Below are 25,950 nucleotides of genomic sequence, written 5' to 3' on the forward strand. Positions count from 1 at the left end.
GTGACATAAGTACTTCAGTATCAACGAAGTCATTGGGCTTGCGTTTTGTCGGCTCACAAAGAATGTGCTACTGAGGTAACTACCTAGGTAGGGATAGGAAACACCGAGATTACCCAAAAAAGAAAGACTATTGAACGGGAAACATTGATCAGTCTACCTGCAAAGCATCATCATTTCTCAAGCATTGATCTCGCGCATACTCCTCATCATCATGACCGTGTATGTCGGTCACGTACTTCTCAAACTCGTTGACAACCCGGACTGCCTGGTCTACATGCGCGTAGCGCAGAGATTCCTTTTTGTATCGCGCGAGCTGGCGAGCTGTATTGATCGTGTTCCTGATCTGGCGGCCATTGAGTTTGTGCCGGGCGAGGATGTCGAGCTTTTTGCTTATCTCCTCGGTGTTGATGTTCTCACCAGCCTCCGACAATGACTTGACAAAGTTCCTCCAGACTTCCCAACGGCCGTCTCTGTTCAGCGGCGGGTAGTGGAGCGCAAGCTGTATGCGTGACTTGAACGCTTCATCGAAGGTACCGATGCGGTTTGTCGTCAAGATCAAGATACCATCGTAGTACTCTAGGACGCGCAGGAACACGGAGACCAGCGCGTTGCGTTGAAGATCCATCTTTGTTCTCTCTTCGAGGAAGACATCTGCTTCGTCGAGTAGAACCACACAGTTCCAATTGTTTCCGATGAACAGGGCAGATTCGAGGTATTTCTCCACGCTTTCGGCATCTGTCCCGATATCGCCGCAAGTCACCCTATACAAGGGACGATGAACAAGCTCTGCGATGCTTTCTGCTGTGAGAGTCTTGCCAGTACCTGGACCACCATGGAGCAGCATGATGAGCCCTTCACCCTTTCCGTCCATAAAATCGGTCTTGATATCGCTGCTTTTCTCAATGTGAACTGTAACCAATGCTTTTACCAGGTCCTTCTTGCCTTCCTCAAGGACTAGTCGATTATCGAAGACACCGCTGTTCCATTTGATATCTTGAATGTGTTCCACAAGTAGTGTGTCTGTGTTGATGATCAGCATTCGTATGACTGAGAGATCCGGTGAACGTACTCCACTTCTTGTTGTGAAAGCCGTATCCCTTCATAGTTGCCGGCAGCATTAGTGCAAAGGCACCACCTGGGGGTTCCTCTTTCTTCAACTCTTCACTGCTGAGTTCGCTTTGGGATGTCCGGTCATCATCGCGGCCATGCATCAGCTTGTAAGCTTCCGCATCGACCATATACCGCAAATTAGCCTGGCTGTGTAAGCAGAGCTCTTTTCCACTAATATTGAGATCTTACAAGCTGCGACTCAAGGCCCAACGGAGGCGATTGGTAATTCACGTATCTTCGTCGTCGGCAACTCCAAAAAGTATTACCGCGTACGCGCAAGCTAGATTCAACCCCGTCTCCTGCGTAGCGTATAGGATACACTGAAAGGTCCTTGATCTTTACCTGATCTAAGCTAGATGACCATTCGATGTGCATCGTAGTGTGTTTTTGGAAGAAGTTGCCATCGTACTCCCAAGACCAGCATTCCATTTCGATTGTGTTTGGACTGAGTAGAAGGCACGATTTTACACTGAAGGCACGGTACTGGCTTTCAAACATCGTGACCACTGTATCATCTGGTCGGAAAAGCATCAGCCAATGTTTCCGGCTTACCAATCCCGCATCAGACAGCTGTTCCAGCTCCCCGTAATCCAAAGCCAAACGCTCGGTTATGTAATCAGACAACACCTTAAGATCCTTTTGTTGTTGTGGCTCCAGTGCTTGTGCCCGAGGTCCAACAAAGACATGTTTTAATTGGTCCAATTTCGGATACGGGTGATCAAGATCCTCGTCGAAATACCACTCGTCCATTATTTCCGCGTTCTGGTCTTGCAACGTGTGCAGAGCTTCCTCAAGGTTTTCCGATAACTTTAGCCGCTCAGAAGTCGCAATCGCTCTCGGTCCATCATGTTGAAGCACTCGAAAGTATGGCTTCATGTCGATACCTATATCCTCAGGCACCGAAGGCACAGGAATACGTATGAATGCGTCTTTGATGTTGTCATGGTAAGCTTCGCAATCGTAGTCGATAAATATCGCAAAACTGAACCCGAGGCATTCGCCCAAGTAGTTGTCCACATCTCGCAGGCGGTCTTTGCCATGTAGGGCTCTGGCTTGATGGTCGGATGCGATCATAGCTGGAGTGTCGCGATAGTAGGATCTTGAGGGGTGGCTCTCATGATATTTTCGTGTACCGGAGCAGGTCACACAATGTATGGTAACTTGTTGCGCGACAGATTCGTCTGTTGATAGACGTGCTCGCTTGGAGATATCAACCTCAGGCGGTTGCTGGGTGGAATGGTGCGTACTGGCTGTTAGAGCCTCGTCGGGGCTTTGTAAGCGCTTTCTTTTGGCATGGGCCTCCATGTGGTATAACTCAGTATTAGACATACGATGGGAGAGTCTGGGTTGCTCGTTGATGGCGAGAGGATGAGTGCAGCTGAGTTAATGTATACATCGTTCCTCACCGGTCAAAGGGGGCTTGGACGAAAGCTAAACTTGTTTAGGTACAGCGCCACCAAGCCACATGGTGCATGCTGCATGCAAGCTCCTGAAAACCCTGTTCCACATTCAAGGCCTCCTATACTACCTAGGTATATCTGCCACACCGGTTTATCGCTGCCAGAAATCACAGTCCTGTAGACACTTCTGTAGATATCGTACAGCGCTCGTCTATTCTGTAGATCTTGCAGATCGCTGTACGTTGTGTACCATTGATAATCTTGATCGACACGTAATGGCGATTTCATACTCGCTCTTCTTCAAATTACGCTTTAACTATACTGCGCAACCTGTGCATCTCTTCCAAGAGCTTACGTGGGTCTCGGTTCTCGGGAGTAGTGTCTTGAAGCTTGGAGAGAAAACGAGGAGGGCGCTGCATTGGCACTGCGTCCGTTCGTCTGTGCAGATGTCCAACAGGATTATACCTATGATCATGAGAATAGCCTGGCGGGCCAGTTGCTCTCAAAGCAGGATTGGATAGTTGTTCCCGTAAATAATCCGCCCTTTGTGATAGTTCACGGCTAGTGTGCCGGTCACTCGCGCGATTTCGTAACTGGTTTTTTCCGGCTTTCTGCTGAGTAAACAGCGACCGAGGGGGATGGTCAGAGTTGTCTATTGAGACGCCAGAGTCCACATCCTGGACTGTAGAAGTGTCGCGCATTGCTATCCTGTGTTGACGAGCTAGACTTTTGGCATAGACTTCAATGTTCCGCTGCCCAAGATCGTTGTCTGACGGAATATACTCATCGGATCGGTTGCTGGTCTCCTCAATGTTTTCGAATCCATCCTCGCGCTGTTCCCGAGCTGTAATTTGCGCTCCACGGCTGGTGACAGGCTCGACTTTGGCGGGTCGGTTGAGAGGCTGCCCCAAAGCCATAAACTGCGCTTTACGACGCTTGCAAGCGTCTGTTGTGCGGTCTTCTGAGATCGTGTACTTTAGGTCTCCGCGAAAAGATCTGTACCCTGAGCAAAGCGTCCGGTCATTGGCGATTGCTGGAGACCGACTATCAGACTCGTCAATACGTTGTGTCCGGGCGCTTCCTGAGGATACATCGGCAGGTGTCGTTTGCTGGGTGCTTAGCTTGCGCATGGTTTCCTTCTGCGCACGGGGAAAACCGTTAACCTCAGGTGCTTTGGGTCCATCAATGTCCTGGCTGCGATCCGCAATCATGCTGGTGGGGCGAGAGTCACGTTCCAAGCTGCCAGCACGTGGCCTCCGCCAGGCTGGCTCTGTGTCACGGTACATGCTCGCGGGGTCGGTGTAGGAGTAGCCATCGCCTGGACTCATCATACCTGGCTGAGGCCCGCCACGCCAATAGTTTCCTTGCATCCGGCCATCGCGCACAGCTTCCATCTGCACAGGCGTCATTTGTTGACCGTTAAAGTTGGATGGGTGCGGGAATGAGCTCGTGGGGCCGTCCATCCCAGGGTGGACGTGCTGCATTCCCTTAGACTGTACTGGTATGTTGGGACTTCCATCCACAGAGGTCTGGCGGGTGTCTCGTTGCATCGAGTGGGGAGGAAGACCAACGAACGGCCCTTTCTGCCCATCTCTCATTGCTTGCAGCTGTTTTGCTTGCTCCGGGTTCAAGTTTTCCAGGGGTTCCTGAGATACTAATCCGCCCTGCTGATGGGCAAGCATAGCTTGTTCTTGCTGCCGATGCATGAATGCTTGCTGGGCGGTCAATTGCTGCTGCATCATCGCAGGAGTCATTATTTGGGATGATGGGGACGCGGTTCCCTCGGCTGTTTCAGGTCGGTTTGGCTGGACCGGCGGCTCGTGCGGTCGTTGCCAGACATCGTTGAGATAGTCTTTACGATGCTTGCGTTGTTGCTCGAGCTGCTTGTTGACTTCAGCTGTTTGCGCAGCTGCGTTAAGGATCTCGCCGGACGGGGTTGGCCGCGCAAACGTGGGACGGTCATTCTCGTGCCTTTCGGTTACTGGGCTTGGAGATTGAACATGCGCTCTCCTTCTCTTGAGATCCGCTCGGGGCGTTTCTCCCAAGCCTGCCGGTATACCTGTCCAACGAGGTGGGGTAGGGGTGCCGTCGTCCCTCCGAAGGCTGTACGTTGATCCTGCCTGCTTGATCCCTGCCTGCTCACCAAACTTTGGTCGCGCAGTATCAACGTCGTACGTATACCCATACGAAGCTTTTTCCGCCTTGATGGGCCCATGCTTCGCTCTTGTTCGTCTGGATGGCGTCGGATGCACGAGGCCACCCGGTGTGGTCTGGTACGGTCGAGCTGGGTGGTTGATAGGTGGTGGTGTGTAAGTGTTGGGTGGCGGCGCAAAAGTGCCGGGTGGTGGTATGTAAGTGTTGGGTAGTGGTGTGTAAGTGATGGGTAGTGGTGGTCGTGTGTAAGTGATAGGTGGTGGTGGTGCGTGTGCGTATGGATAGCTTGAGGTAATCATCGTGCGACTGCCTGTCTATGGATATGTACTCAAAGTGTCGGCAGGCTGAGCATCAGTAATCCAACGAGGTTTTGGTGCTCGTCGGGATATTTGCCACGTAATATTGGTGGTCGCGTGGCTGCTTGCGGTGACATAGAATTCGTTGAGCTAACCTGAATCCAAATCTAAAAGATGGACTCGCGGATTTTTGCGGTGCAGCGTGTTCCTCGGTTTTGAAGCAGGCTTTCGTTACGGAAGGGTGAGTCTCTGTGCAAGACGAGCGGGAAATAGCGGTGTGGGCGCAAACACCAGTCCTATGCGACGGTTTCGTCGACAACGTAGTTGGGCGACTCTATGAGGTAGAATAAAGGTGGCGAGTGAAGGAGATGGCGACTTGCTATCTGATCGAAAGATGGTATTTGCGAAAGGGATTGGAAGATGCGCCTTTGTGCAGGAGAACAGGCTGGTGTGCGAGGACTGCGCGTGTCGACGTGTACGCAGCGTGCAGCCTTTCCTCGGCACAGCCTCAGCCTTCATGCACAGCCCGCTTTCCAACAAGTTGCCTTGATGGAAGGTCAGCGACCGCCCGCATTGCTAGATTCGCAACTATTCGGCAGCTTTGCATGCTAGATCGGAAAACTATCGCATAGTCAACATGTCTGTTATAGTGGTGCGCGACCCACATGCGTCCTGGTACACAGCAGCGCCAGGCCAGGAGTAGGCATACTCAACCAATCACAAGATGCGCAGAGAAGGCTAAAAATTGTAGGAACCGAAACATCGCGGCGGAAGCGTATCGGGCTGCCATCGAACACCTCAAGAATGAGCTGGACATCTCTCTCGACGATTCAGTCCCTCATAAGTTCCAAGCGTCCATAAAGGATGTCTTCAGCGTGGTGGAGAATGCCAAGAAGGATTACGAAGACAAGGGCAAGCAGGACAAGCATGCAGAGATGAGGCAATCGCTCGAGAGGCTGTCCGGGCGCATCATGTACTATGGCAAAGTCATGGACACCCTGGCGCAGCATCACCCGGAGTATGTGGCTCTGGTGTGGGGTGCCATGAAGTTCGTTCTGACGGTATGTCACCCCAAGTTCAAGCCCGCGCTTTCGAACGTGGGGTACTGACGCGCTGTTTGCAAGGGCGTGATCAATCGAGCCATCCTCTTCGAAAAGCTATCGCAGGCTCTCATCGCTATTGGCGACGTGCTGCCACGCATGGATCTGAGTGCAGAGCTGTACCAGACTCAGTACATGGAAGCTGCACTTTCACGGCTGTTCACATACATCATTCTTTTCCTCCGGCTTTGCGTGCGTTGGTACAAGAAGAGCCCTCTGGGTCGGATATGTTCTGCCATCAAGACACCGTTCGAGCTTGGTTACCAAGACCTGGTGAACCATATCCAGGAGTGTTCGAAAGCGGTGGATGACCTTGCCAGCGCTGGCGCTCGAGCCGAAATCCGCGACGTCCATACCCTAGCCATGCTGCAACATGCGCAGATTCGAGAGCTTGATGCAAAGCTGGCGGGCGTGATGGAAGGGCAGAAGAAGTTTGCAGCCCACATTACCCAACTTCTACAGGTTGCAACTTCGCACAAAAGCATTACGGAGCGGATAGGTGTCGACGTCTGTAGCATAAGCAAGACAGTGTATCGTCTCGAGTTCAGCAGAGTGATGCAGTTCTTCGAACCCAAGGTATTGCCCGAGACGGCCCTGCTCAAAGTGCGATCACTCGTGCATCGGGACACGACGCCAAGCTTGCCTAGCGCTAACGAACAGAGAGTGCGCAAAACCATCCTGAATTGGGCTTTTGGGAAGAGGTCGTCGCTTCTCGTCGTTCAAGTCGGCATTCGTGCGCAAAAGCAAGCGAAAGAGCTGGCAACGAATGTGATCCAGAGCATGAAGCTCGGAAGTCAACACGTGTTCTGGAACCTACCTTCGGGCCGCACGTCTTCAGACGCGCAAACCATCGAGGAGCTGTTCAGAGGGATCATCTTCCAGGTACTTCAACACTCGGGTGATCTGTTCAACAGCTGTGCCGAGCAGTTGAACCTCTCAAAGATCCACGCTACTCATACGGAGCGCGAATGGGTCGATCTTGTCTGCCTCCTCTTTTCCAAATTACCGACAGCCTTCGTAATAATCGAGACCGAAGCGCTTCAGAAGACCTACCGACACGATCCTGACTGGAGCAAACGACTTTGCCAGTATCTTGAAATGATCGCTGACCGAAGCTCAGAAGCAGGTTGTGAGCTGAAAATCTTGCTCGTCCTGTATGGAAACTCTCATCGAGGCGGTGCGGCTGCTTCAAACTCGAAGAACGTCCGTGTCGCGACTTTGCAGCCGCCAAATCCAGTGCCTCCACATCTGCGGCACGTAGCGCGTCGATCCGGTTTAGTAGCCAAGGAATGGAAAATGCAAAGGCCAAAAGGACGAATATAGCGGGATATCATAGCCACTCAGTCCAAATAAAGAAATTGCAGTGTAGTTGACGGCATGGAGGGAGGGACAGACCCTTCAGGGCTGTCTGCAATCGAGGGGTGCACGTGACTTATCGATACGCACCTACCATCGCGCGAGCGCGACTGCCCATCATTTCGCGCCCGCATCATCACCTTCCCTCCCAACTTCATCCACCCAAAACCCATCACATCTCCATATCCACCCCGCACTACCACGCGATCTATCTTCATACCATCACCACTGAACTACGTCACCACACAATGATGCTCACGACATCCTTCTTCTCACACCAAATGCCGCACTACTCCGCATACACGCCACCGCGCTCATCACCACTATCCGAGCGCTCCTCAAATGCAGCCCCACGAACATTCGACTTCACCATGTCCTCACCTCTTAAGGAGAAGTCGGCGATGCCACAACGCGCGTTCAAGGCCAATCCGGTGATGCAGACGCGCGACGCCACGACGAAGCGCAGGAGGGACATGTTCTTCAAGCGCGTGCAAAACAACCGGGACGACAAGAAGTGGGAGTCGCGAGGCGAACAGGTACGCGATTCAATCGTACACAGACGCGATCAACGATGCTAATTGATGACGCAGATCCAACAACTCGACTTCGTATCTGAGCGGAAGCGCTGGGAAGCCGAAAAAGCGCGTCAAGCACCCCAAGAGAATGACGACATCGATGAAGAGACCATGGACGACGCGCCGTTACCTGTACTCCCAACTTACGCGCCTCAAACTGATCCCGAGATGAGCGAAGCCGACTACGTCGCCGCACAAGAAGAGTACGAGTTACAACAATTGATCGCGTCAATGGAGCAAGAATCGGATGCGCGGTCACAGCACTATGGTAGTGATGACGACGACTATGATTCGATATTCATGGAGTGCGCGACGGCGGGGCACGATCAGTATCAGCATCAACAGCAACGCGCGCAAGACGCGTTCGGAGGGGACGCGATGGACATGGACATGATGGATTGCTGAAGAACGATTCGAAAATCGGAGACTCTCGAGATTAGCAAGGGATCGCCCCAAAGAAGGCGAATTGGTGGTGACATCATAGCAGCTCTGCACATGTTGTAAGACGGGAAATTTGGCATCTCAGTATAACAGATTGCTTGGGGGGAAGGCATCATATGTACATTGGGTATCTGGGAAGAATGAAGCAGACAGGTTATCGCACAAGGAGATCACTGAGTCGGGCAGCCCTGATCCATATCCTGGAGCGCCTCCTGCGCAGCGTTCATATCACCCACAAGATCGGGCGGTGGAGAGCCAGCGGCTTGCATCTACATTAATATTAGCATTTGCCTTATCACACATGAGAAAGCAATCACATACCTTCTGCATCCTCTCAACAATATACTCCCTATCCTGCGCGTTGTCGTCACTGTACCCTTTCCTTTCGAACCTGCCCACAATCTCCCTAACCAGCGTCTGCTGCTCCTCATACCTCTTCAAATCATCCTTCTCGCACTTCTCCTTATTCTTGTCCATCCACGCTGGGAACTTGTCGTCTAGCTCCTTCATCGGCTCGTATAGGATATCCTTGTTGGTGAGCTGCTCCATCATGCCCATGAGCACTTTGCTGAAGTCCTCGTCGCCGCCCTCGCCCGCACCACCGAAGCCGCCTGATTCCATAGACGCGAGCATCTGCGCGAGGATATCGTCTTGGGAAGAAGACGCGGCGGCGGAGGTTGCGGTATCGGAGGAGGATTGCATGCGCTCCATAGTCTTCTTGATAGTCTCTTGGAAAGTCTTCTCTGCCTTTGCAGCAGTCGCCTTCTCAGACGAACCAGACGCCGCTTTCTCCTTCGCCTCGCCCGCCCCCTCACCCGCATGCGCATGCCCATGTTCATGCCCAAGCGCAGGATCTTCCAACGGATTCGCGCCCCCCATCTCCGCACTCATCTCCTTCATAATCTCGTCGAACTGTTTCTGGAAGTCGCCCTGACCAAGCAACTGCTCCATCTCCTTCTGCAGCTGTGCCTGGAACGCATCTTGGTCTTCCATCATGAGTTCCGCGGGGGAGATGTCAGAGGCTGGCCTGCCGGGTCCGGAAGACGACGGCGCATCGCTGGACTTGGGGTAGGCCGCTTCTATTGACGAGGCGGTGGGGGCTTTGGCGTCGAGCTTCGTGTTTGCGAATTCGTCGAGGACATCGTCGAGGTCGGAGAGGTCGTCTTCTTCGGGGTCGGAGGCTACCTCGGCGGGGGGAGGGGCAGTCGTTGTGGTTGTGGGTTTGGCGGGTTGCTGCTCTTCCTTCTTTGCGGCTGTGTCCGCCATCTTAGTGTGATCTCACTGCGAGATACAGGTAAAGCTTCTATAGGGTTCAAGAAACAGAAATAGGAACAGGCAAAGAAGATCGCAGCTACCTAGGCCAGACACATGCCATGTCAGCCTCGGCACGCGCATAGGCATTGGATCACATAAGCGGGGCAGGCACACCAGCGCCAAGACCTAGCGCGGGGCAGATCGCGCATCGCACCTTCCACCTTCGCGCGACGGGATCTAGCCCCGAATCCCAACGCTGCGGCGCCCGATAATTGTTGTCAGGTCACGTGCAACCGTAACTCGACTTCACCTGGTCCTCCTACCGTCTGCAATCCTCACCTTTACCGCAATCGTAGCACGTTAACAAGCGCGACGCCACACGCTCAAGCTCGCGATAAATAAGACGCCGTCTTTGCAGTTTTCTCTCTATCTTTACCGCACGCTCTGTCGGTATCTCAGCACGGAAATTCAGAGGACAAGCTAGAGGCGCAACGGCCAGCCTTGTACCTACACCGACACCATGTCTCTTTGCGTCAACAGGCTCTCGGAAGAGAGGTGCGCACTCTCGCTCTCCAGCGCCCATGATCTCCGCTAACGCAGCAGCCAGAAAGTCATGGCGACGAGACCACCCCTTCGGCTTCTTCGCAAAGCCCATGCGCGGCTCCAACGGCATGATGGACCTGAAGCGATGGGAATGCGGCATACCAGGAAAAGAAAAGACGATATGGGAAGGCGGTCTATTCAAGCTCGAAGTCGCATTCCCAGATGAGTACCCAACAAAGCCGCCGAAGTGTACGTCCCACACATCTCTCAGCCCATGCCCATTCCTCCTCCGCCAAACCCCAACCCCAACCTATCTGCCTAACAGCCAGCTAACCCGCTCACACAGGCAAATTCGTCCCACCCCTCTTCCACCCCAACGTCTACCCCTCCGGCACCGTCTGCCTCAGCATCCTCAACGAAGAAGAAGGCTGGAAGCCCGCCATCAACATCAAAGAGATCCTGCTAGGCATCCAATCCCTGCTCGACGAGCCGAACCCAGAGAGCCCAGCGCAAGCCGACGCGTTCAACCTGTTCAAAAAGGACAAGGCGGCGTATGAGCGCAAGGTCAAGCAGATTGTCAAGGAGAACCCGGCGCCGTAGTACGTTGTCAGAGCGCCAGGGGAAGAGCTACATATTGTCGGGGATGAGAGGGGGGGAGAGGTGGTGTACCGTGGGGTGAGGATGCCTTTTGGTTATATGTGACTGGCGGTGAGTGAGGGCCGTTATGGGGTTTGGGTATGGGATGGTATGGTCAGGCCTTGATGAGCTGTTATGCAGTGGTCAAGCTGTCTTCCACTCGGCTGCGGCGGATACTGCTCAGACGAGGTCGACATGCTCTTGCATTTTCTTTCTTTCTTTGCCTTTGACTACTTGGTTGAGGCGCGCTTAGTATGGAAACGTCCTTTTGATGAAACACGGATCCTGGCGTTTGGATGAGGTTCCCAAGCATTGTATGGGTCCTTATATGGTGGGAGAAAAGCCGCATGTGGCTATGATACCTGACTTTCTTCTCAGTCTCCTGGCATATTGCTCATGGAGTAATATACACGATTAATTCATCATTGTCGTATTCCATATTTGATATTCATGTGATCGGCTACACGAAGCCATGATAGCTGTGCGTATACTCAGTTATGATGCATGATCCCGCCGAAGCAACAAAACACACGAGATGAAGGACTGCACGCAACGAAGCAAAGAAACATATATTAAACCCATCCGGTCCCTCAGAAAACCCGGTTGATAAGAAGTCCAGCAGCCCTTTCGCCGCATCCTCACGACATTTGTCCAACAATCATCCTAATAGTACAAGCCTCGGATCTTACAGATAGTCACCGCGACTCCCCAATCCAAGTTTGTGTCCTTTGTTACCTTTGTTCACCTTTGCCTCGAGAACCCCAATATAGCAATACAGAAACGGCGACCTAGGTCTGGTGGTATAGCGCGTGCCGGTGTCGTCGTGTCACAGCCTTAGTATGGGCGGTATGCCGATCCGCCTCTTCCGCCACGGTATCCACCACGGTAGCCGCCTCCTCGTGGAGCGCCGCCGCCGCCGTAGCCGCCACCGTAGCCACCACGGCCGCCGTATGGTGAGCCGCGTCCGCCGTATCCGCCTCGGGGACCGCCTCGGCCGCCGCGTCCGCCTCGTGTCATACCGGGGAGGTTCGTTCGCTTTGGTACGACCTGGAAATATGTCAGCTTGCGTTCGCGCATTACGTGGAATGTGTTGTGTATCCCATACCTTTAGATTCCGGCTGCGAAACTGGCTGTTGTCAAGGACCAAGGCCTCATTGACCAGATGCGGTTCTGTGAACTCCACATACGCATACCTGCATACGCTCATTAGCGTTCCGATCTTTCTGCCAAACTCTTGCCAGGTAGCGAAAGATACTTTCGCCCAACTGTAACCCCAACAACATGTACGCGACTGTACGCGCGCATACTGGTTGATGTATGAAAGTAAATGATAAAAACTTGGAAATGCGCAAATCGTTCAAGGAAAACCTCCTCTTAGTACTGACCCTTTGGGATGACCTGTGAACTTGTCGAGCAATATGGTCACACGGTTAATGCTTCCGATGCTCTGGAAGTGTGCCTGGATCTCTTCGGGGGAAGCGCCGTAGTCGACGTTGCCGACAAAGACACTGCGCGCGTCGACGTCTTCTTTGCTCTCGCGCATCTCGTGGCGTTCTAGGTCTGTCTCGCTCTGCATCTGGCGTAGCTTCTGGGCTTCTTCCTCCATCTCTTGTACGCGTCGCCTCATTGCTGAGATCTCTTCCTACATTGCACTGTCAGCATGCTCTTCTGTTTCGGAACTTGTATGTGCGACAGCAGCCCGCTATCCGTGACAAGTCTAACGCGCGCGTTGTGGTGGATGGTATCGTACCTCTTCGTTGGGGTCTTCGGCGGTATCGAGGCGCTCATCCTCCTCGCGCTTCTGTTCGATAACCTCGGCGTCGGACATGATGATTTGGGTGTAGTTGAAAGTCTAGGAGCCACGTCAGTAAATGCTTTCATTTAACGGGCCGTCCATGACTTACCGGGCTAACGTGAATGTTCCGGGGGCGTGAATGGTAATTAGATTGCGACCGTTGGGCGGTTGAATTTCCGTTTTGTTGCGATAAGATCAATCACAGATTGCGACGACGTGTAAATGACTGGTGGAGGGTGTGTAGGCTGAAAGGCAGCTGGCAGAGGTGAAGGTAATGTTGCTCATACGAAATGACGAATGGCGCTGGGGAAGCTCGTAGCGCGACGCTAACAAGGCAGCGGAGCCTCACTTATGTAAGCACGGGCCAGCTGCGAAGCTGCGTCAGACTCCCGACAAACACCTTTGTTCCAATCAGTTATGTCATTGTCAACGCCTTTCACCACAAAGGTTTTGGAACTTGGATTTCATTGTTCTTAAAGAAACCACGTATTCTCCCATAGTCTACCTGGTCTTTTGTTTCGCCAAAGGGGCCACTCAAAGTCGTATACTCAGGTAGCTCTCGAGCTGCCCTTTCTCATGTCCTAGAGTTGTGATTAAGTACAAGCCCGTCTTGGTGTCATACTTCCTCTTCAGTCAGATCCCAGCCTTTGGAGTCCGACACTCCGCCCCAATCCTTGGAATTTGGTACATCGTCCCAGCCTTTGGACTGTACCACTTCTCCCCAACCTTTGTACTGTGTTGCTTCTCCCCAGCCTTTAGACTGTGACACTTCTTCCACAACCTTGTAGTTCAGCGATACCACCATGCTGTAGTCTTCGCGCGCAAGAACTCGGTCCTCATCGGGCAGCTCTGTCAGCTGGTGCAGCTTTCGGAGGACACGAGCCAGATACTGCTTTGGCAGGTCATCGATTGTTGCGAAATCCTCGACGCCCATCGTGCCCACGCCATCGTTGATGCAGAAGGCGTCGACAATGAGCTGGAGTAAAGGATCGTTGTTTGGCAAGACTTCGAAGCACCGTTGAACAGCTGACACACTGAGATAGCTGTCCGAGAGATCAAGGAATATCCAGTCCAAGATTGCCGTCTTTAGCGATCCGACTGACAGTTCTGTTGCTACCAGATAGGCACTGAGCATGCATGACGTCTCATCTTCATCCGTGTTGACCGACGGGCGCAGCCTCGTCTCGTATATCCAATCAACGAAGACGTTGAACCCCTCAACTGACACGGTGTCCAGGTGCCAGTTACTGCGTTCTTTGACGAATGCGCGACGAAAGTATCCAGAATAGTACGTCAAGAGCTGCTTGTGTAGGGTGTAATACTTCTCTTCGGGTCCGACTATGACGATGACAGTCTTTGATGCTGCAGCGGCGCTATGTAGAATGAGTAACATACTTTGTATTTGCAAAGTTCGCAGCCAGTGACTTACCTTGCGCGAGGTGCTTCGGTCTTCTCCATGGTAATGGTCTTGATGTGACGTCTATTGTTCTGATGTTGATGTAATTCAGCGCACACAAGTTGGATGAGACAATGAGGACGTGGTGTGGGGGGAAGAGGTTTGAAGCAGATCTATAGGACTTCCTACTACTTATATCAAGATCGCCAGCGGATTGTGACAGGTGAGAGACATCCTGCTCTCACTTGGGATCCTTCCTGTCAAGGCTTCTTCTTACTGTTCAACTTCACCTACACGGTCATCGATCGCAAAGCACAGTCGAGGAGCTCAGCCAGACTTATCATTTGGAGACCACCGAGTAAGTGAGAATTGAAGGGTGAGACAGTACATGCTGGCCCTTTGAAGCAACGAGCGTTATGACGTGATAGAGCTCGGACGTGCAGAACCACAGTCGGTAGAAGCACGCCCGCCAGAACTCTGTCCATGGGCCCTCCAAAATAAAACATGAGCCATTCTTCTATCCATCAGTCCTTACACGCTCGTTGTAATCTTCCTGCATAAAAGTTTGTACTGCAGTTGGCTTCTCGCCTAGTTCCTGCATTCGTAACATTAAACGAACGAGAAACTCATGTGGCAGGTTCGACAGTTCAGCCTTTTCTCCTTCTTCCAACTTATAGATTGCCTTTTGCGCGGACCATATATCGAGACAGAGTCGGAGTAATGGATCTTCCTTGGGCAAGTTATTGCAAAGTCTGATAATCATACCGCAAGATGGTCTGATTCGCTTACGTCCAGTGTACCGATGGTAATAATGATCCATAAGCGCAGACTTCAAACCGGGCATGATTAGTCGATCTGCTAAGATGTAGCTGCGACTTAGAACGTTGGAAGGTGATTGCGGCTCTGTGTTTACGGTGCCGCGGTAGATCCAATCGACGAAGGTGTCGAATGCGTCGGTTTCGATATCGGTAATGGGTATAACGCCGTCGTCGGTTTCTTTGAATGCGCCGGAAAGTGCTCCACGGAAGTAAGCAGAGTGGTGCTTGAGGAGTTCGGTGTGGAGGATGTACTCTTTGCCCTCCGTACCGATCTTGACGATGACAGTGGGCGAGATCACCGCGGTGCTGTGCAGAAGTTAGTGATGTGTCGTTCTATACCAAGAAGGACATACCTGGGCAGAAGCACCGCGTTTGAAGATGTAATCTCTTCGGTCGCCATGTTTTTGTAGTGTCCGGCGACGGTTTGCGTCGTTCGGAAAAGACCTCGGGACAAGAAGAGGAGGAGTTTGTTCGATATATCGCTTAGGCGGAGCTCGGCGCGTCTCGCTCCGTTACGACGCGCAAGTGAAAGTGAAGGTGAAGACAGGCCGTATTCGTCTTGCCGTTTTAGGCTTTTAGACTCAACCTTGAACTTCTCTGACGACTTCACAGCTCAAAGGCAATACCAGCCCGCGAGAGTCCCTAGGGCTATTCATAGCGACATTGTTCATGATACCGATCCCAACCTTGGAAGGGTTAATTAGTCTCTACCCACACCGAGGTAAGCGCCGACCGCGCATCTCGTGTCGATATAGGTACGATCACTTCTTACTGCATATTCATTGATCAAAAGTACACGGTAAAGTACTAATTACGGCTGTAAACACACGGGATGAAAACAGGATAGCAGCATACTCGTAAGAGTGAAAGCTTAGGACTCTGAATAATAATAAAAAATAAAAAAATATGTACGATCACAACTACCACGAGGGCGTTCGGAGTCAATTATAGGATGCAGAAGCTTGTCTTGACTCTCCAGGTAGGTTCATTAAAATAACTTCGGGCGCGGGTGAACAACGCGCAGTCCTAACAGCCACATTCTGATGGAGTACCGACAGTGCGCCATAACATATCCTTCGAGAGAGAGAATCATGCACGTTTTTTGAGATGCTCGCGGTATACACTCAAGCCGATACGGTGCGCGGCCTAACGACGGGTGAGAATAACTCGGGGATTCGAACGGTGTACTTGTGAAAGTATCGATTGCTATATTGACTACACTAGCTTGGTTGACTACAGCTCAAGTTCTGGGGCTGATAGTGGTGCCACAGCCTGCGGTATACATAGTACCATAACTTAACAAACACACAGATTAGAAGATGATGTAGGCTCCTGCCCTAATATATTTTTCGAAGAATGCGACATAGGCTGTAGCTACCACTGGTATCGATAACAGGTCGCTTGTAAATGTAGTGAGTAAGCCCAGATGTTTTGATCGTTGTTGTGATCGAGCGTCTACTCCGTCTCAACCTCATCGCGATCCACGAAGTCACTTCGCTTGAGCCCCTTATTGAATTTGATTGAAACATCAAGTATATCTTCGGCCACCGTCAAAGCAAGCGTACATATATGGGAAGTGCGAGTGTCCCGTGTATACCAAGTCGGTGACCTCATCCCCACCAACTGCTCGCGCAAGCTGGCGATGCTTAAGCCGTCGAATGGGGCCGTCGGTCGTGGAGAGATGATACCGATGGGCTTCAGTTGCTTCATAAGCGCACCAAGCAGCATAGAGCTACACTCAAAGGGCTGACGAGCCCCATGTGCAGGAGTACATGAGTCTGCATCGCAATACTTGTCAATCCACTTGTGACAAACTTCTATCATCTCCGCAATCGCCTCTGTACGTCGAGATTCTAAGGCTTCTACTCGAGTTAGTCGATAGGCTGCAAAGAACTACGACGCACAACATACGAAGAACAGCTGGTGGAATGCTCAATTCCATATGTTGGATCTTCGGCCGGTTGTTTTTCCGCAGCGCTACGTTGGTGGTACTGTCAAATACCGTGTCCAACTTGAAGACCCAGGAGACGAGCATCCACATCATGAGCTCGCGACCATATGTGTATGGTACTCGGTGCTTCCTCTGAGCGTTCGTGACCCATACATTAGCGATCAGATCGAACGCTTCCCAGCATTGGTAGTAGTCCACTAGCATGGCGACTTTGGCGAGCAACTCCAGACTCAGCTCTTTGGGCACTTGGCGGAAGCGGAGATGAAGCATGTTCAAAAGTATAGCAAATGCTTCTGAGTCCCAGTCTGCGGTTTCCATGTAGTAAAACCCATCGTCTGCTTTGTTGTTTTCGCTCCAAGACATAATCTCGCTTTTGAACTTTGGCGAAGCTGTGATTAGGTGTTGAGACGAGACCTGATACACAAAGCAAGGGCGTTCTGGATCGTCCCCTAAATCGTCTTGAATTTCTGCTCCCTGCCTCGATCTTTCTGCCATCCTTCTCTTCTTCTGTGGCGGGCCTTCTGCCTTCAAATCCTGGTCTGCATCCTCATCTTCCTTGCCCTCTTCTTTGATGACAGACTTATTGGCTGCATCGCCATCTTCGGCTTCACGTTCCCAAACAGCGAAGGGCGCACCCGGGTTGCGTAGGGTGAGCAATACATCCCCAGATTCGGCTATGACGACTCGTTCGTTCGCGTTCGCGGGTGGCGTCATGACATTGGCGACGCGTCACGATGTGGAAAGAAGACGTCAGGAGTGGTGATCCCCGCTTCCAATCCGCTCGCGCTAAGACGCGTCTCTCACGTGTTTCGTCAAAACAGCTAATCTTCAGCGCCACCTCATACAAAGCAAAAGACTGAACAGGTCTGCAGACTACATCAAGAGAAAAACCTGCAAGCTAGGTAACTTAAAGCTGATGTAGGCTCTTGGGTGTTCTGTGTTTGCCTAGGCTGACGTGCCTCTGTGGACGCGTCGGCCATAACAGCAAGCACTACTATACTAACACACTCGCCTCACCTCGATGTCGTTTTGATAACTCATTAACTGATTGGCGCGAGAACGCGACAGGACGCCTCATGATGCAGTACGCATGCCACTACTACCCGACACCCCCGCGCGCATCCCTCTCCACGGGAACACGCCAGCTGGCCTAGAGACTAGAGCTACCTGAGGTGTGCACGCCACAACGCGCCATGCGGCAAATAAGCTTCGCCATTTCACATTTGCCGGGAGTGCGGGTGATGCACATCAAGATCAGCAAAAAGCAAGTTCAGGGCTGCACGTGGTAAAAGCAACGAAAGCTAAAACCATCGTCTCTTCAAACCACTACACACCCATTTAACCACTAGCTTCTCAACGGCGCAATGCACTAACGTTTGACTGGTCCTGGATATGAATATCGCACCGGAAAGTGCTCGCCTAAGGCAGCCTGCTCTAACGTCGACGTTTGGGTTTCGGGGTAATGTGTGGTGGTGATATTGGGAAGTGGTTGAGTTCTTCATGTGAAGATCAGCGTAGGTCCAGGGGAATGTTCAGCCAATATCTTTGAGGATAATGGAGCTGTAGAGATCTTCGAAGTACACGCTCATGTTGTGGAGAGTTTTCGAACGTGTGGGCAGACCTTCCGGGAAATGAGACGAGAAACAGATGATTCAAGATCCAGAGATTTTTGGACTTGAAGGCTGCGACACTGAAGACTACAAATAGCGAAGGGCCAATACCCGTAGACGATGGCGAGGTCAACAACATAAAAAGAAGTATAGTTCGGCAAATCTTGCACACCATCACCATCCACCTATGCACCCTCTCACTATTCCCGACACCACTCTCTCCAACACCCAAAAAATCTCGCCACACCTTCTCCCCACCCACCTCTCCATCTCAGCTGAAGCTCTGCGCGTCACACCAGATCGCCCATCCATCAATCAACATCTCATTATCGATAAACCTCCGATCGGACCGACTTCACCTCCCCGAAGCACAATTCCCAGCTTACCGCCATACTTTCCCACCTTCCACCCTTCCCCTCCCGTCTCACGCAACGCACCATCCAGTCTATCCTTATCCATGGCCATCTTTTCGGACCTTCAGCCTCACATGCAACACGCATCACATCCCCGACAATCCAGCCCCCAGCCCCCGTAATCCCATCATCCACATGACCACGTTCTACTCATGCACAACTGCGCGCAATCAACGTGCACTCCACTAAAGGCCCGGAGAATTTTTTGACTGCACTGTGCCTGGCATGCTATCACAGCAGCGCCCCCACGGAGATGGATTGCCCAGATTAGTTACACCGGCATGTAGCGTGCGACACAGATGATCTAGACGCGCGACTAGTGTCGCTATGCCCGGTGGTACTTTGTGACATTGACGTTTGCGCTTCGCGATTCAATGACAGTAGTGTTACCTTTCGTTCGGCAGTAACAGCTGCGTGGGGTGGACAGGGTGGTAATACTGTGCGTACATATGAGGCCGAACAGATGTCTTCGGTGGTTTTGTGTTTCAAGGCTGTGGGGTGAGGTGGTAGTCGCAGGGAGGTTCCTTGGGGCAAGTGCATAGGTGTGCGGGAGGTGAGGTGAAGTGGATGGCGGGCCGAAGGGGAGTTGGGATGACGTAGGGTTGTGATGCGTGGGTGTTGGGTTGAGTAGAGGGAGGTTTTGCTGAGAAGATAGTGTCAGTTCCATTGCTATTACGATCAGTATGCGTTTTGCGACTACGTGATTGTTTGCATGTGTTTTTATTGGGTTTGAGATGTATATGCATGACCATCTAGAGCTGCCATTTCGACTGAGCTGTCGACTGAACGTTCGTACTCAACCCATTGTTTCTTTGTTCCTCACTCAGAGGATCAAAGCCCACCGTGAATTGTGGTCTCCTCGGATGTGACTCTTCATCGTCATTCGTCAACTCTTGTGTGCTCGTCCCGCTGCTCTTTATGCTGCATGGCCTGTCATCCCCCTTCATGTGCTCCAGCTCATAGGTAAGACCATAGTCGTCGACGCGCTCCTCCACAACCTGGACTTCGTAGCTGACGAAGATGGCGCTGAGCGACTTCTCGATGATGGGCCAGAAAATCGGCATGGAGGCGCAGATGATGGCGAGGTCGATTTCGAGGCAGGTGAGGATGATCAGAGTTGGCGACCACCAGGTGTAGTCGACGTAGGGATAGGTTGCGCCTTTGGTTTCGACGATGCCGTGGAGTCGCCAGACTGATGTTCCGACAACGCTGTGATCGTGTTAGTATGGAATGCTTGGGCCGGGTGGCATGAGCGACTTACACAGCTCCAAAAGTGAACACGCCAGCCATTGCGAACACGTTCTTGGATCGCAGGTTTGGTGTTCTGAACAACACCATTGGCGCAATGAAGATGGAGATATCGAACAACATGTTGGTGGCCGCTTGCGCCTTGTACGTAGCGATGAAGCTATCAAGGTCTCCGAGTCCGAAGCCGTAGCAATTCGCAGATACTGTGCGGTCCCAGTACCCTCGCACTGGAAAGCAAGGAAACCATGCGGTGATCGAAAAGGCGATACCCCAAAGAGTCACAGCGACGAGGAGGCCAATGCAAATCCATCGCATGAGTCCAGCCTTGAAAATGCGGAGGTACTGGAGCAAGAGAGCAATCTTGATGACGCCGCAGTTGGTGACGTATATGGCCATTTCGAAGTAGTACAACTGGCTTGGTTAGCAAGTGGCATCACACAGTTGAGGAATAAGCATACCCTCAGATATTCTACTAGACGGTTGTAGCCAATGTACAACATGTGCTCACCTAGTCCTTGCTTGACAGCTACTCATATTAGTTGAGATCATATCGTAAGCATGGAGGACCACCTACAAAAACACATTACGACGGTGGCTGCCGTGTTCAACGACTAGATTGAGTTAGCTGCATGTCAAACGCGTAAAATCTGTCAACGGTGAACGTACCTGAGCAAGGAACACAAACGCATCATCCCAGCCCAATTCCTTGACGACTCTGATGCGGACATACAGACGAAAGAAAACCGCAAACCATGCTATGATCTATCTGTGAGGTTAGCGGATGATACATCGAGATATATCACGACATCGTACCAAGAAAGTGAGCGTAGTGCCGAACATCGTCGCCCTGCGATTCGACAAGGGCAGCTCCTCATCTGGATCCGGTGCATGCAGCACCATATCGGTGTACATTTGCTCCCATGTCGACATCGTGAAGAACGTCGTACCTGAGTAAAGTGGAACGCCAGCGCCGGCGCTGCTTTGAAAGATGCAGAAACTATAAGGTTGGCGAACGACCCACGCCGCAGGGCGGGTACGCAAGCCCTAATGACTGACAGGATACTGTCTGCCGCCTTCTCCCACGAGGCTACGGTTGACGATTCAGGGCCGTTGCCAAGCTGGGTTCATGCCGTCCACGCAAGACTAACGCAGGTGGAGACGTGTTGGAGGCTCAACGCTAGCTGATAAGCGAACTGCGATTTGCGGATGCTTGCATTTGACAGGTCCTCGCCCAAACTTTACGCAGGGGTACCGCTGGGAGAAACGCTTTCTGGACGCCGGATTTCTGGCCTGAGGGATCGCGCCACGGGCTGCGCGTGCGGCGCGCGAGAGAAGGTTCCACGGCGGTGAGCGCTGGTGTTGCTTTTAAACTGTCCATGTGTGCGGTACCCGGCTTCCATACACCACCCCGTTACCTCTTGCTGTAATTGTTCTTCCAAAAGGACAGAAGTCGAGGTCCTTCTTTGCTTCGACGCCTCCATCCCACGTCCCGTGGCAGTGTGGACTTTTCGGGGCTGTTACGCCTCATCGCCCCTGACTCCAGTATATGTACAAGGGTACCAGGAGTGACATGTCAATATCTGCCGTCTGCCGAGCACGACGAACGCAGGTTCGAGGTTCAGGTACTCGCAAGTAGACAGCCGCAATCATTCGAGGTTTTGAAGCAAACGCAAAGATTGGCTGGAATGCGCATTCCCCTGCGGAACCTTGGATCCTTCGCAAAGAGCACTGGCCATTGATATCATCACCAGTTTAATCCTGCACACAGGGACAGCCGCCACAGATCTTCAAACACGGCCAGGGTGAAATTTCCGGGCCAATCGTTAGCCTCCGACGCCAGATGACTCGCTGATTCATCTCGTCGTTCTTCTTTGGGTGTCGCGCTAATCGCAATCGATCGGCGCAGGATTGTGTCTCATCTCTTGTGCTGGGATCCCGACTAATCGGCAAGGTCAACAACAATGCTATGTATATGTATCGGTGCAGGATCCTCGGATTCGCGACATGACACACTTGCCATCGTGTTCCTTCGATGGATCCTCCGACGCGGCGTCCCTGTTGTTCTGGTGCAACCGTGACGAGATTGGCGGCAAACAACGCCGAATCTCGTGTGTCTATGCGTCACGACGATACGCGAAGAGATCCTGCGTCCCGAGGTCGCTTGAAGGAGGAAGAATGGCGAGATGACTTTCACATGCATACCAGATGTATGGCTGCCATGCAAATATTGAGGCTGAAGAGATGGAAGGGACCAAAATTGGCATTGGCATCGGAGACGCGGGATGTGGAGGCACCGACTTCGTGCCGATTTTCCATCTTTCTTCATCACGTGCCACCACATCGCGTTTCTTCACACATTTCGGAGAACCGGAAAGGTAGGCCTTGGTGCTCGCCCAACTGATGGCGTTGCTCGGTAATATCAAAAGCAGCTATATGGAAGTGTCGGGCTGGTCTGGTCCCTGAGACATGAGGTGCGGCCGGCAAGCATCGGCTCTCAATCGTTCCCATCATTGTTGTCGATGCAATACCAGCATATACCCAGGACGCGCCCGCCCACTTGACCCTTCACCACTGCTGCATGTATTCAGATACGCTGGTTCCAACCCTCAGCGGCCCGACGACTGTGCGGAAACCCCACTGAAGTACTATATCTCGCGAGCCGAGCAATCGTTCAGGTACATCGCGTTTCTATGCTCTCGCGCAATAATGCAGGGGTTGTCAATAATTCTCGAGGAGTCTTTTGTGCATATCCACGATTTTAGTGACCTCAGCCCGAACGTGTTCAACTCCCGGCGTCGAAGAACATCTATCGAGGAGACGGAGTACCTGCTGGCCTTCCTTTATAGAGCGCGTCTGCCACCCCCTAGCATCCCGGATGGTTCCATATATGGAACTTCTTCGTTCTTGTGTCGGAATTCCGACTCTTCGAGCTCCAATGTCTTCCATCCATTTGAACCAACAAACGCATGTTTTGAGATGTCGATGCAGAGCTGTAGTTATCTTCGTAGCATCATGAACTGGTAGTTCCGCAGCCAGCCACGTTTTACTTCCCATATAGAACTCGGAAAAATCGACCACGATCTTCAGGGTTTGTTTGGTCAGACTGGGAAGCTCCTCAGGCGCAACATCGGCGAGTTCGCCTCTTACCGCAAGGTCGTCTTGGTATGATATCAGCATACTCTCGAGGCTGCTCAGAACTACCCTAATCGTTGGGTCGACCCGCGTTAGGATATCCGATGGGTACGTCCGCATGCTGGACTTGACGTGTCGCAGGGCAAAACATGCATCCGAGATTCGGATGATATCTACACGTGAGATAGTGTAAGACGCGCCATTGAAGAAAGCCAGGATACTGAACGATCTAGGTATCTGCAGAGCGATATAAGTACACTCCAAACATTCCTGTTCTCTTGGTGTTGGGTGAGGGTAATGGAGTTGTAGTTCAGAGGTGAGAATGTCGCTCTGTCTGACAAACAAGAGGTGCGCAACTCTACATGATCAGTCCAAGTGGGCGAAATTGGGTCCATGGGCTGACCTACCGAAGGCGCAAGTGGTAATTCCAATACGAAAACAAACTGAACGACTGGACCACGGAAGCTCGGTCCCGTACGAAGATATGCAGGCTTCGATGTTGGGCAGGCTCTCTAAGCAGTACTTGTACATCGCGGTCGTACCGAAGTCTGCGTAAGACATTTGACTGCAACTCTGTAGCGCCAAATCGCCCATGGAAACTGCGATGAGCGTTCAATCCGGTGGCGATGCTCGTAGTAGGAAAGTTGATAATTCTAGGCGCAGGTCTCGAGATGGAGAAACGAACAATCGTGGAGAGAGGCATGGTTGCGAAGAAGCCTCGGCGCGAAGACCGACTGAAGCCGGCGACCTGGCAGTGCTAATGGGCGGGGCTTGGGCATCGTCGAGAGGGACGTTGCTGAATGTTGTTCAGGTATGCGGTTGAGCGGCACAGTCGTGTGCACGTGAGACCGAATGAGGCTAGTACGCGAGGCGAAGGAAGTAGAGTGAGCAGGCGCACATAATTTCTGTCGAGTTCGCGGTTTCTTCTTCTCTCCAGACCCTCCCATTGAAAGCAATACCTAGGTACCAAGAGCACTACAAACGACGATGACAGCGAATACTCAACAAGACCCATTCGGTCAACTCCCCGAGGAGCTCAGGCTGCAGATCATCAAACTCTCTCCGAACCCTTTTTCCCTACGGAACCTGGCCCACGCGTCGCCCGCTATGGGCAGAGTGCTCGACAGATATCCGCTCGAAATTTTGGAAGAGGTCCTGGAGGCTACCGTTCCCTTGCGGACGCGTCGCCTGATGGACGCGGTTCTCAAAGCACGGTTTTCAGACTTCTTCGCATCCATGCCCGAGGCCCAAACTATTGCTGAAGCTGACTGGGTTTTCGCCACCGAAAACATACATTCGTCTGGACGAGACGAAGCTGCCGCGGCAGTACGTTCCTTGCTCACCAGCGCCGCGAACGTGCATGCCTGGTCCCATGCCTGCCTTGAGCATTTGATACGAAAATCTATGCAGCTAAGGCCCTCTACACTCATCAAATTGGGCCGGGGGCCTGGCCGTACACACCAAGAGGAATTCGAAAACGCCGAGAGTCAAAAGGACTATATTCCACAGGAGACCGGACCGCCCTCGTGGGTGGAGGAGCAGCGCATGATGAAAACATTCTGGCGACTGCAGTTCTTGCTGGAACTCCAGGGCGCCGGTCATAAGGGCCGCCTGGATGCCATCTGGTCGAGTCAGGAAATTGACGCGTTGTCCCAGAGCAGCGCGGATGACTTTTACGATATAATGGGGTACGAACAGGAGATGATCTTTACCGCCTGCGATTTTCTCGGTGCAGTCACCTCTGGGTTAATTACTTCTGTGGAAGCTGATCACCACAACGCTTATAGTTTGCCAACAATACGTTGGGTTGAAGGGGCTGTGTCGAGGTGTTACTGTGCCGAGCCGCTCTATTTCGAGATGAACAAGGACGTCTTCAATCAGGGTGCAGACAAATTCAACTGTACTACATGGGCGTACCGCTTTTGGTGCGCCATGACATCAAAGGATGATTGGCTTTATGGAATGTTTCTCAGGCTTTGGTACCCCTTTCAGACCTGGCGTAAATATGGGTTTGCTATTTGGGATGACAAGCGCATGGTTGATCTAGGCATGCGGAACCCCAGGAAAAGTCATTGGGGTCTTAACTCTATTTCTTACTCTTTTCGATGGTGGAGCATGTTGACGGAGGAAGAGAAGCGTCAACCGATCCTTCAATATAGGCACAGATATCAGAGTGTGTAGGTGCACCTTGACATAACCACGAAGAGAACGTGTCTTTGACTTAGACCAGAGATCCTTTCTCTTCTCTGCGGCCATAGACAACTCACTACAGCGACAAAGACTCAGGCCAACAAAACATGCCAGCCTTCAACTCTTCCGTAGATCAAAGGACAACTTCAATAGACAGCCCAAACCATGACCGAGCCTCAGTCTGAGTCAAAGCCGCATTTTCTTCATCATGCAATCTTACACACAACCACGAGACGAAGCAGCATGACGTTCGATGCAGCCTCACAGTTCAACTACCAACCAACACCAATGCGAGCGCAACTTCACAAACCCCGACTCTTATCTACGCCCCCGCGACGAAGCAACACAACTACCTGAACAGCCTCACACCAACCACCAAGCACTATCCAACACCGACGCTAGCAGAACGACTACTCCAAATAGCAGCAATCGAAATCGCAAACCCACCACCATCACCAAAACAACGAGGGTTATTCGGCTAGGTCAAAAAGTTATCTAGCTAGGTGTAACTCTACCTTTTTAAAGCTATTTT

At 52.1% G+C, this 25,950-nt stretch overlaps 11 protein-coding genes across 11 annotated transcripts; 4 read left to right on the forward strand and 7 right to left on the reverse strand.

Moving 5' to 3' along the window:
• Window positions 1–148: 148 nt before the first annotated feature.
• On the reverse strand, window positions 149–2,184 carry J4E92_001523 (uncharacterized protein; the record flags this gene model as incomplete). The annotated part of the gene is made up of 3 exons (XM_051492934.1): window positions 149–1,020; window positions 1,070–1,253; window positions 1,579–2,184. The coding sequence occupies 3 exons, from the start codon at window positions 2,182–2,184 to the stop codon at window positions 149–151; spliced, it is 1,662 nt and encodes a 553-aa protein (XP_051356165.1).
• A 631-nt stretch (window positions 2,185–2,815) lies between these two features.
• Window positions 2,816–4,963, reverse strand: J4E92_001524 (uncharacterized protein; the record flags this gene model as incomplete). Its single annotated transcript, XM_051492935.1, has 1 exon — window positions 2,816–4,963. The coding sequence occupies one exon, from the start codon at window positions 4,961–4,963 to the stop codon at window positions 2,816–2,818; it is 2,148 nt and encodes a 715-aa protein (XP_051356166.1).
• Window positions 4,964–5,597: 634 nt separating this feature from the next.
• J4E92_001525 (uncharacterized protein) lies at window positions 5,598–7,383 on the forward strand (the record flags this gene model as incomplete). The annotated part of the gene is made up of 3 exons (XM_051492936.1): window positions 5,598–5,659; window positions 5,712–6,021; window positions 6,127–7,383. 3 exons carry the CDS (start codon window positions 5,598–5,600, stop codon window positions 7,381–7,383), a joined length of 1,629 nt encoding a protein of 542 aa, XP_051356167.1.
• Window positions 7,384–7,787: 404 nt separating this feature from the next.
• J4E92_001526 (uncharacterized protein) lies at window positions 7,788–8,396 on the forward strand (the record flags this gene model as incomplete). The annotated part of the gene is made up of 2 exons (XM_051492937.1): window positions 7,788–7,952; window positions 8,007–8,396. The coding sequence occupies 2 exons, from the start codon at window positions 7,788–7,790 to the stop codon at window positions 8,394–8,396; spliced, it is 555 nt and encodes a 184-aa protein (XP_051356168.1).
• A 206-nt stretch (window positions 8,397–8,602) lies between these two features.
• On the reverse strand, window positions 8,603–9,698 carry J4E92_001527 (uncharacterized protein; the record flags this gene model as incomplete). Its single annotated transcript, XM_051492938.1, has 2 exons — window positions 8,603–8,701; window positions 8,754–9,698. The coding sequence occupies 2 exons, from the start codon at window positions 9,696–9,698 to the stop codon at window positions 8,603–8,605; spliced, it is 1,044 nt and encodes a 347-aa protein (XP_051356169.1).
• A 508-nt stretch (window positions 9,699–10,206) lies between these two features.
• Window positions 10,207–10,829, forward strand: HUS5 (SUMO conjugating enzyme Hus5; the record flags this gene model as incomplete). The annotated part of the gene is made up of 3 exons (XM_051492939.1): window positions 10,207–10,241; window positions 10,294–10,478; window positions 10,576–10,829. The coding sequence occupies 3 exons, from the start codon at window positions 10,207–10,209 to the stop codon at window positions 10,827–10,829; spliced, it is 474 nt and encodes a 157-aa protein (XP_051356170.1).
• An 870-nt stretch (window positions 10,830–11,699) lies between these two features.
• J4E92_001529 (uncharacterized protein) lies at window positions 11,700–14,118 on the reverse strand (the record flags this gene model as incomplete). Its single annotated transcript, XM_051492940.1, has 6 exons — window positions 11,700–11,912; window positions 11,971–12,058; window positions 12,251–12,507; window positions 12,616–12,717; window positions 13,283–14,033; window positions 14,090–14,118. 6 exons carry the CDS (start codon window positions 14,116–14,118, stop codon window positions 11,700–11,702), a joined length of 1,440 nt encoding a protein of 479 aa, XP_051356171.1.
• Window positions 14,119–14,573: 455 nt separating this feature from the next.
• On the reverse strand, window positions 14,574–15,274 carry J4E92_001530 (uncharacterized protein; the record flags this gene model as incomplete). The annotated part of the gene is made up of 2 exons (XM_051492941.1): window positions 14,574–15,180; window positions 15,228–15,274. The coding sequence occupies 2 exons, from the start codon at window positions 15,272–15,274 to the stop codon at window positions 14,574–14,576; spliced, it is 654 nt and encodes a 217-aa protein (XP_051356172.1).
• Window positions 15,275–16,669: 1,395 nt separating this feature from the next.
• J4E92_001531 (uncharacterized protein) lies at window positions 16,670–17,539 on the reverse strand (the record flags this gene model as incomplete). Its single annotated transcript, XM_051492942.1, has 2 exons — window positions 16,670–16,727; window positions 16,779–17,539. The coding sequence occupies 2 exons, from the start codon at window positions 17,537–17,539 to the stop codon at window positions 16,670–16,672; spliced, it is 819 nt and encodes a 272-aa protein (XP_051356173.1).
• A 2,061-nt stretch (window positions 17,540–19,600) lies between these two features.
• Window positions 19,601–20,492, reverse strand: J4E92_001532 (uncharacterized protein; the record flags this gene model as incomplete). Its single annotated transcript, XM_051492943.1, has 2 exons — window positions 19,601–20,057; window positions 20,110–20,492. The coding sequence occupies 2 exons, from the start codon at window positions 20,490–20,492 to the stop codon at window positions 19,601–19,603; spliced, it is 840 nt and encodes a 279-aa protein (XP_051356174.1).
• A 3,723-nt stretch (window positions 20,493–24,215) lies between these two features.
• J4E92_001533 (uncharacterized protein) lies at window positions 24,216–25,312 on the forward strand (the record flags this gene model as incomplete). Its single annotated transcript, XM_051492944.1, has 3 exons — window positions 24,216–24,554; window positions 24,639–24,916; window positions 25,276–25,312. 3 exons carry the CDS (start codon window positions 24,216–24,218, stop codon window positions 25,310–25,312), a joined length of 654 nt encoding a protein of 217 aa, XP_051356175.1.
• Window positions 25,313–25,950: the final 638 nt, after the last annotated feature.

The sequence above is a fragment of the Alternaria infectoria genome (assembly GCF_024043175.1).
Source record: "Alternaria infectoria strain BMP 0036 chromosome Unknown scaffold_2, whole genome shotgun sequence".
NCBI classification, from domain to species: Eukaryota; Fungi; Ascomycota; class Dothideomycetes; order Pleosporales; family Pleosporaceae; genus Alternaria; species Alternaria infectoria.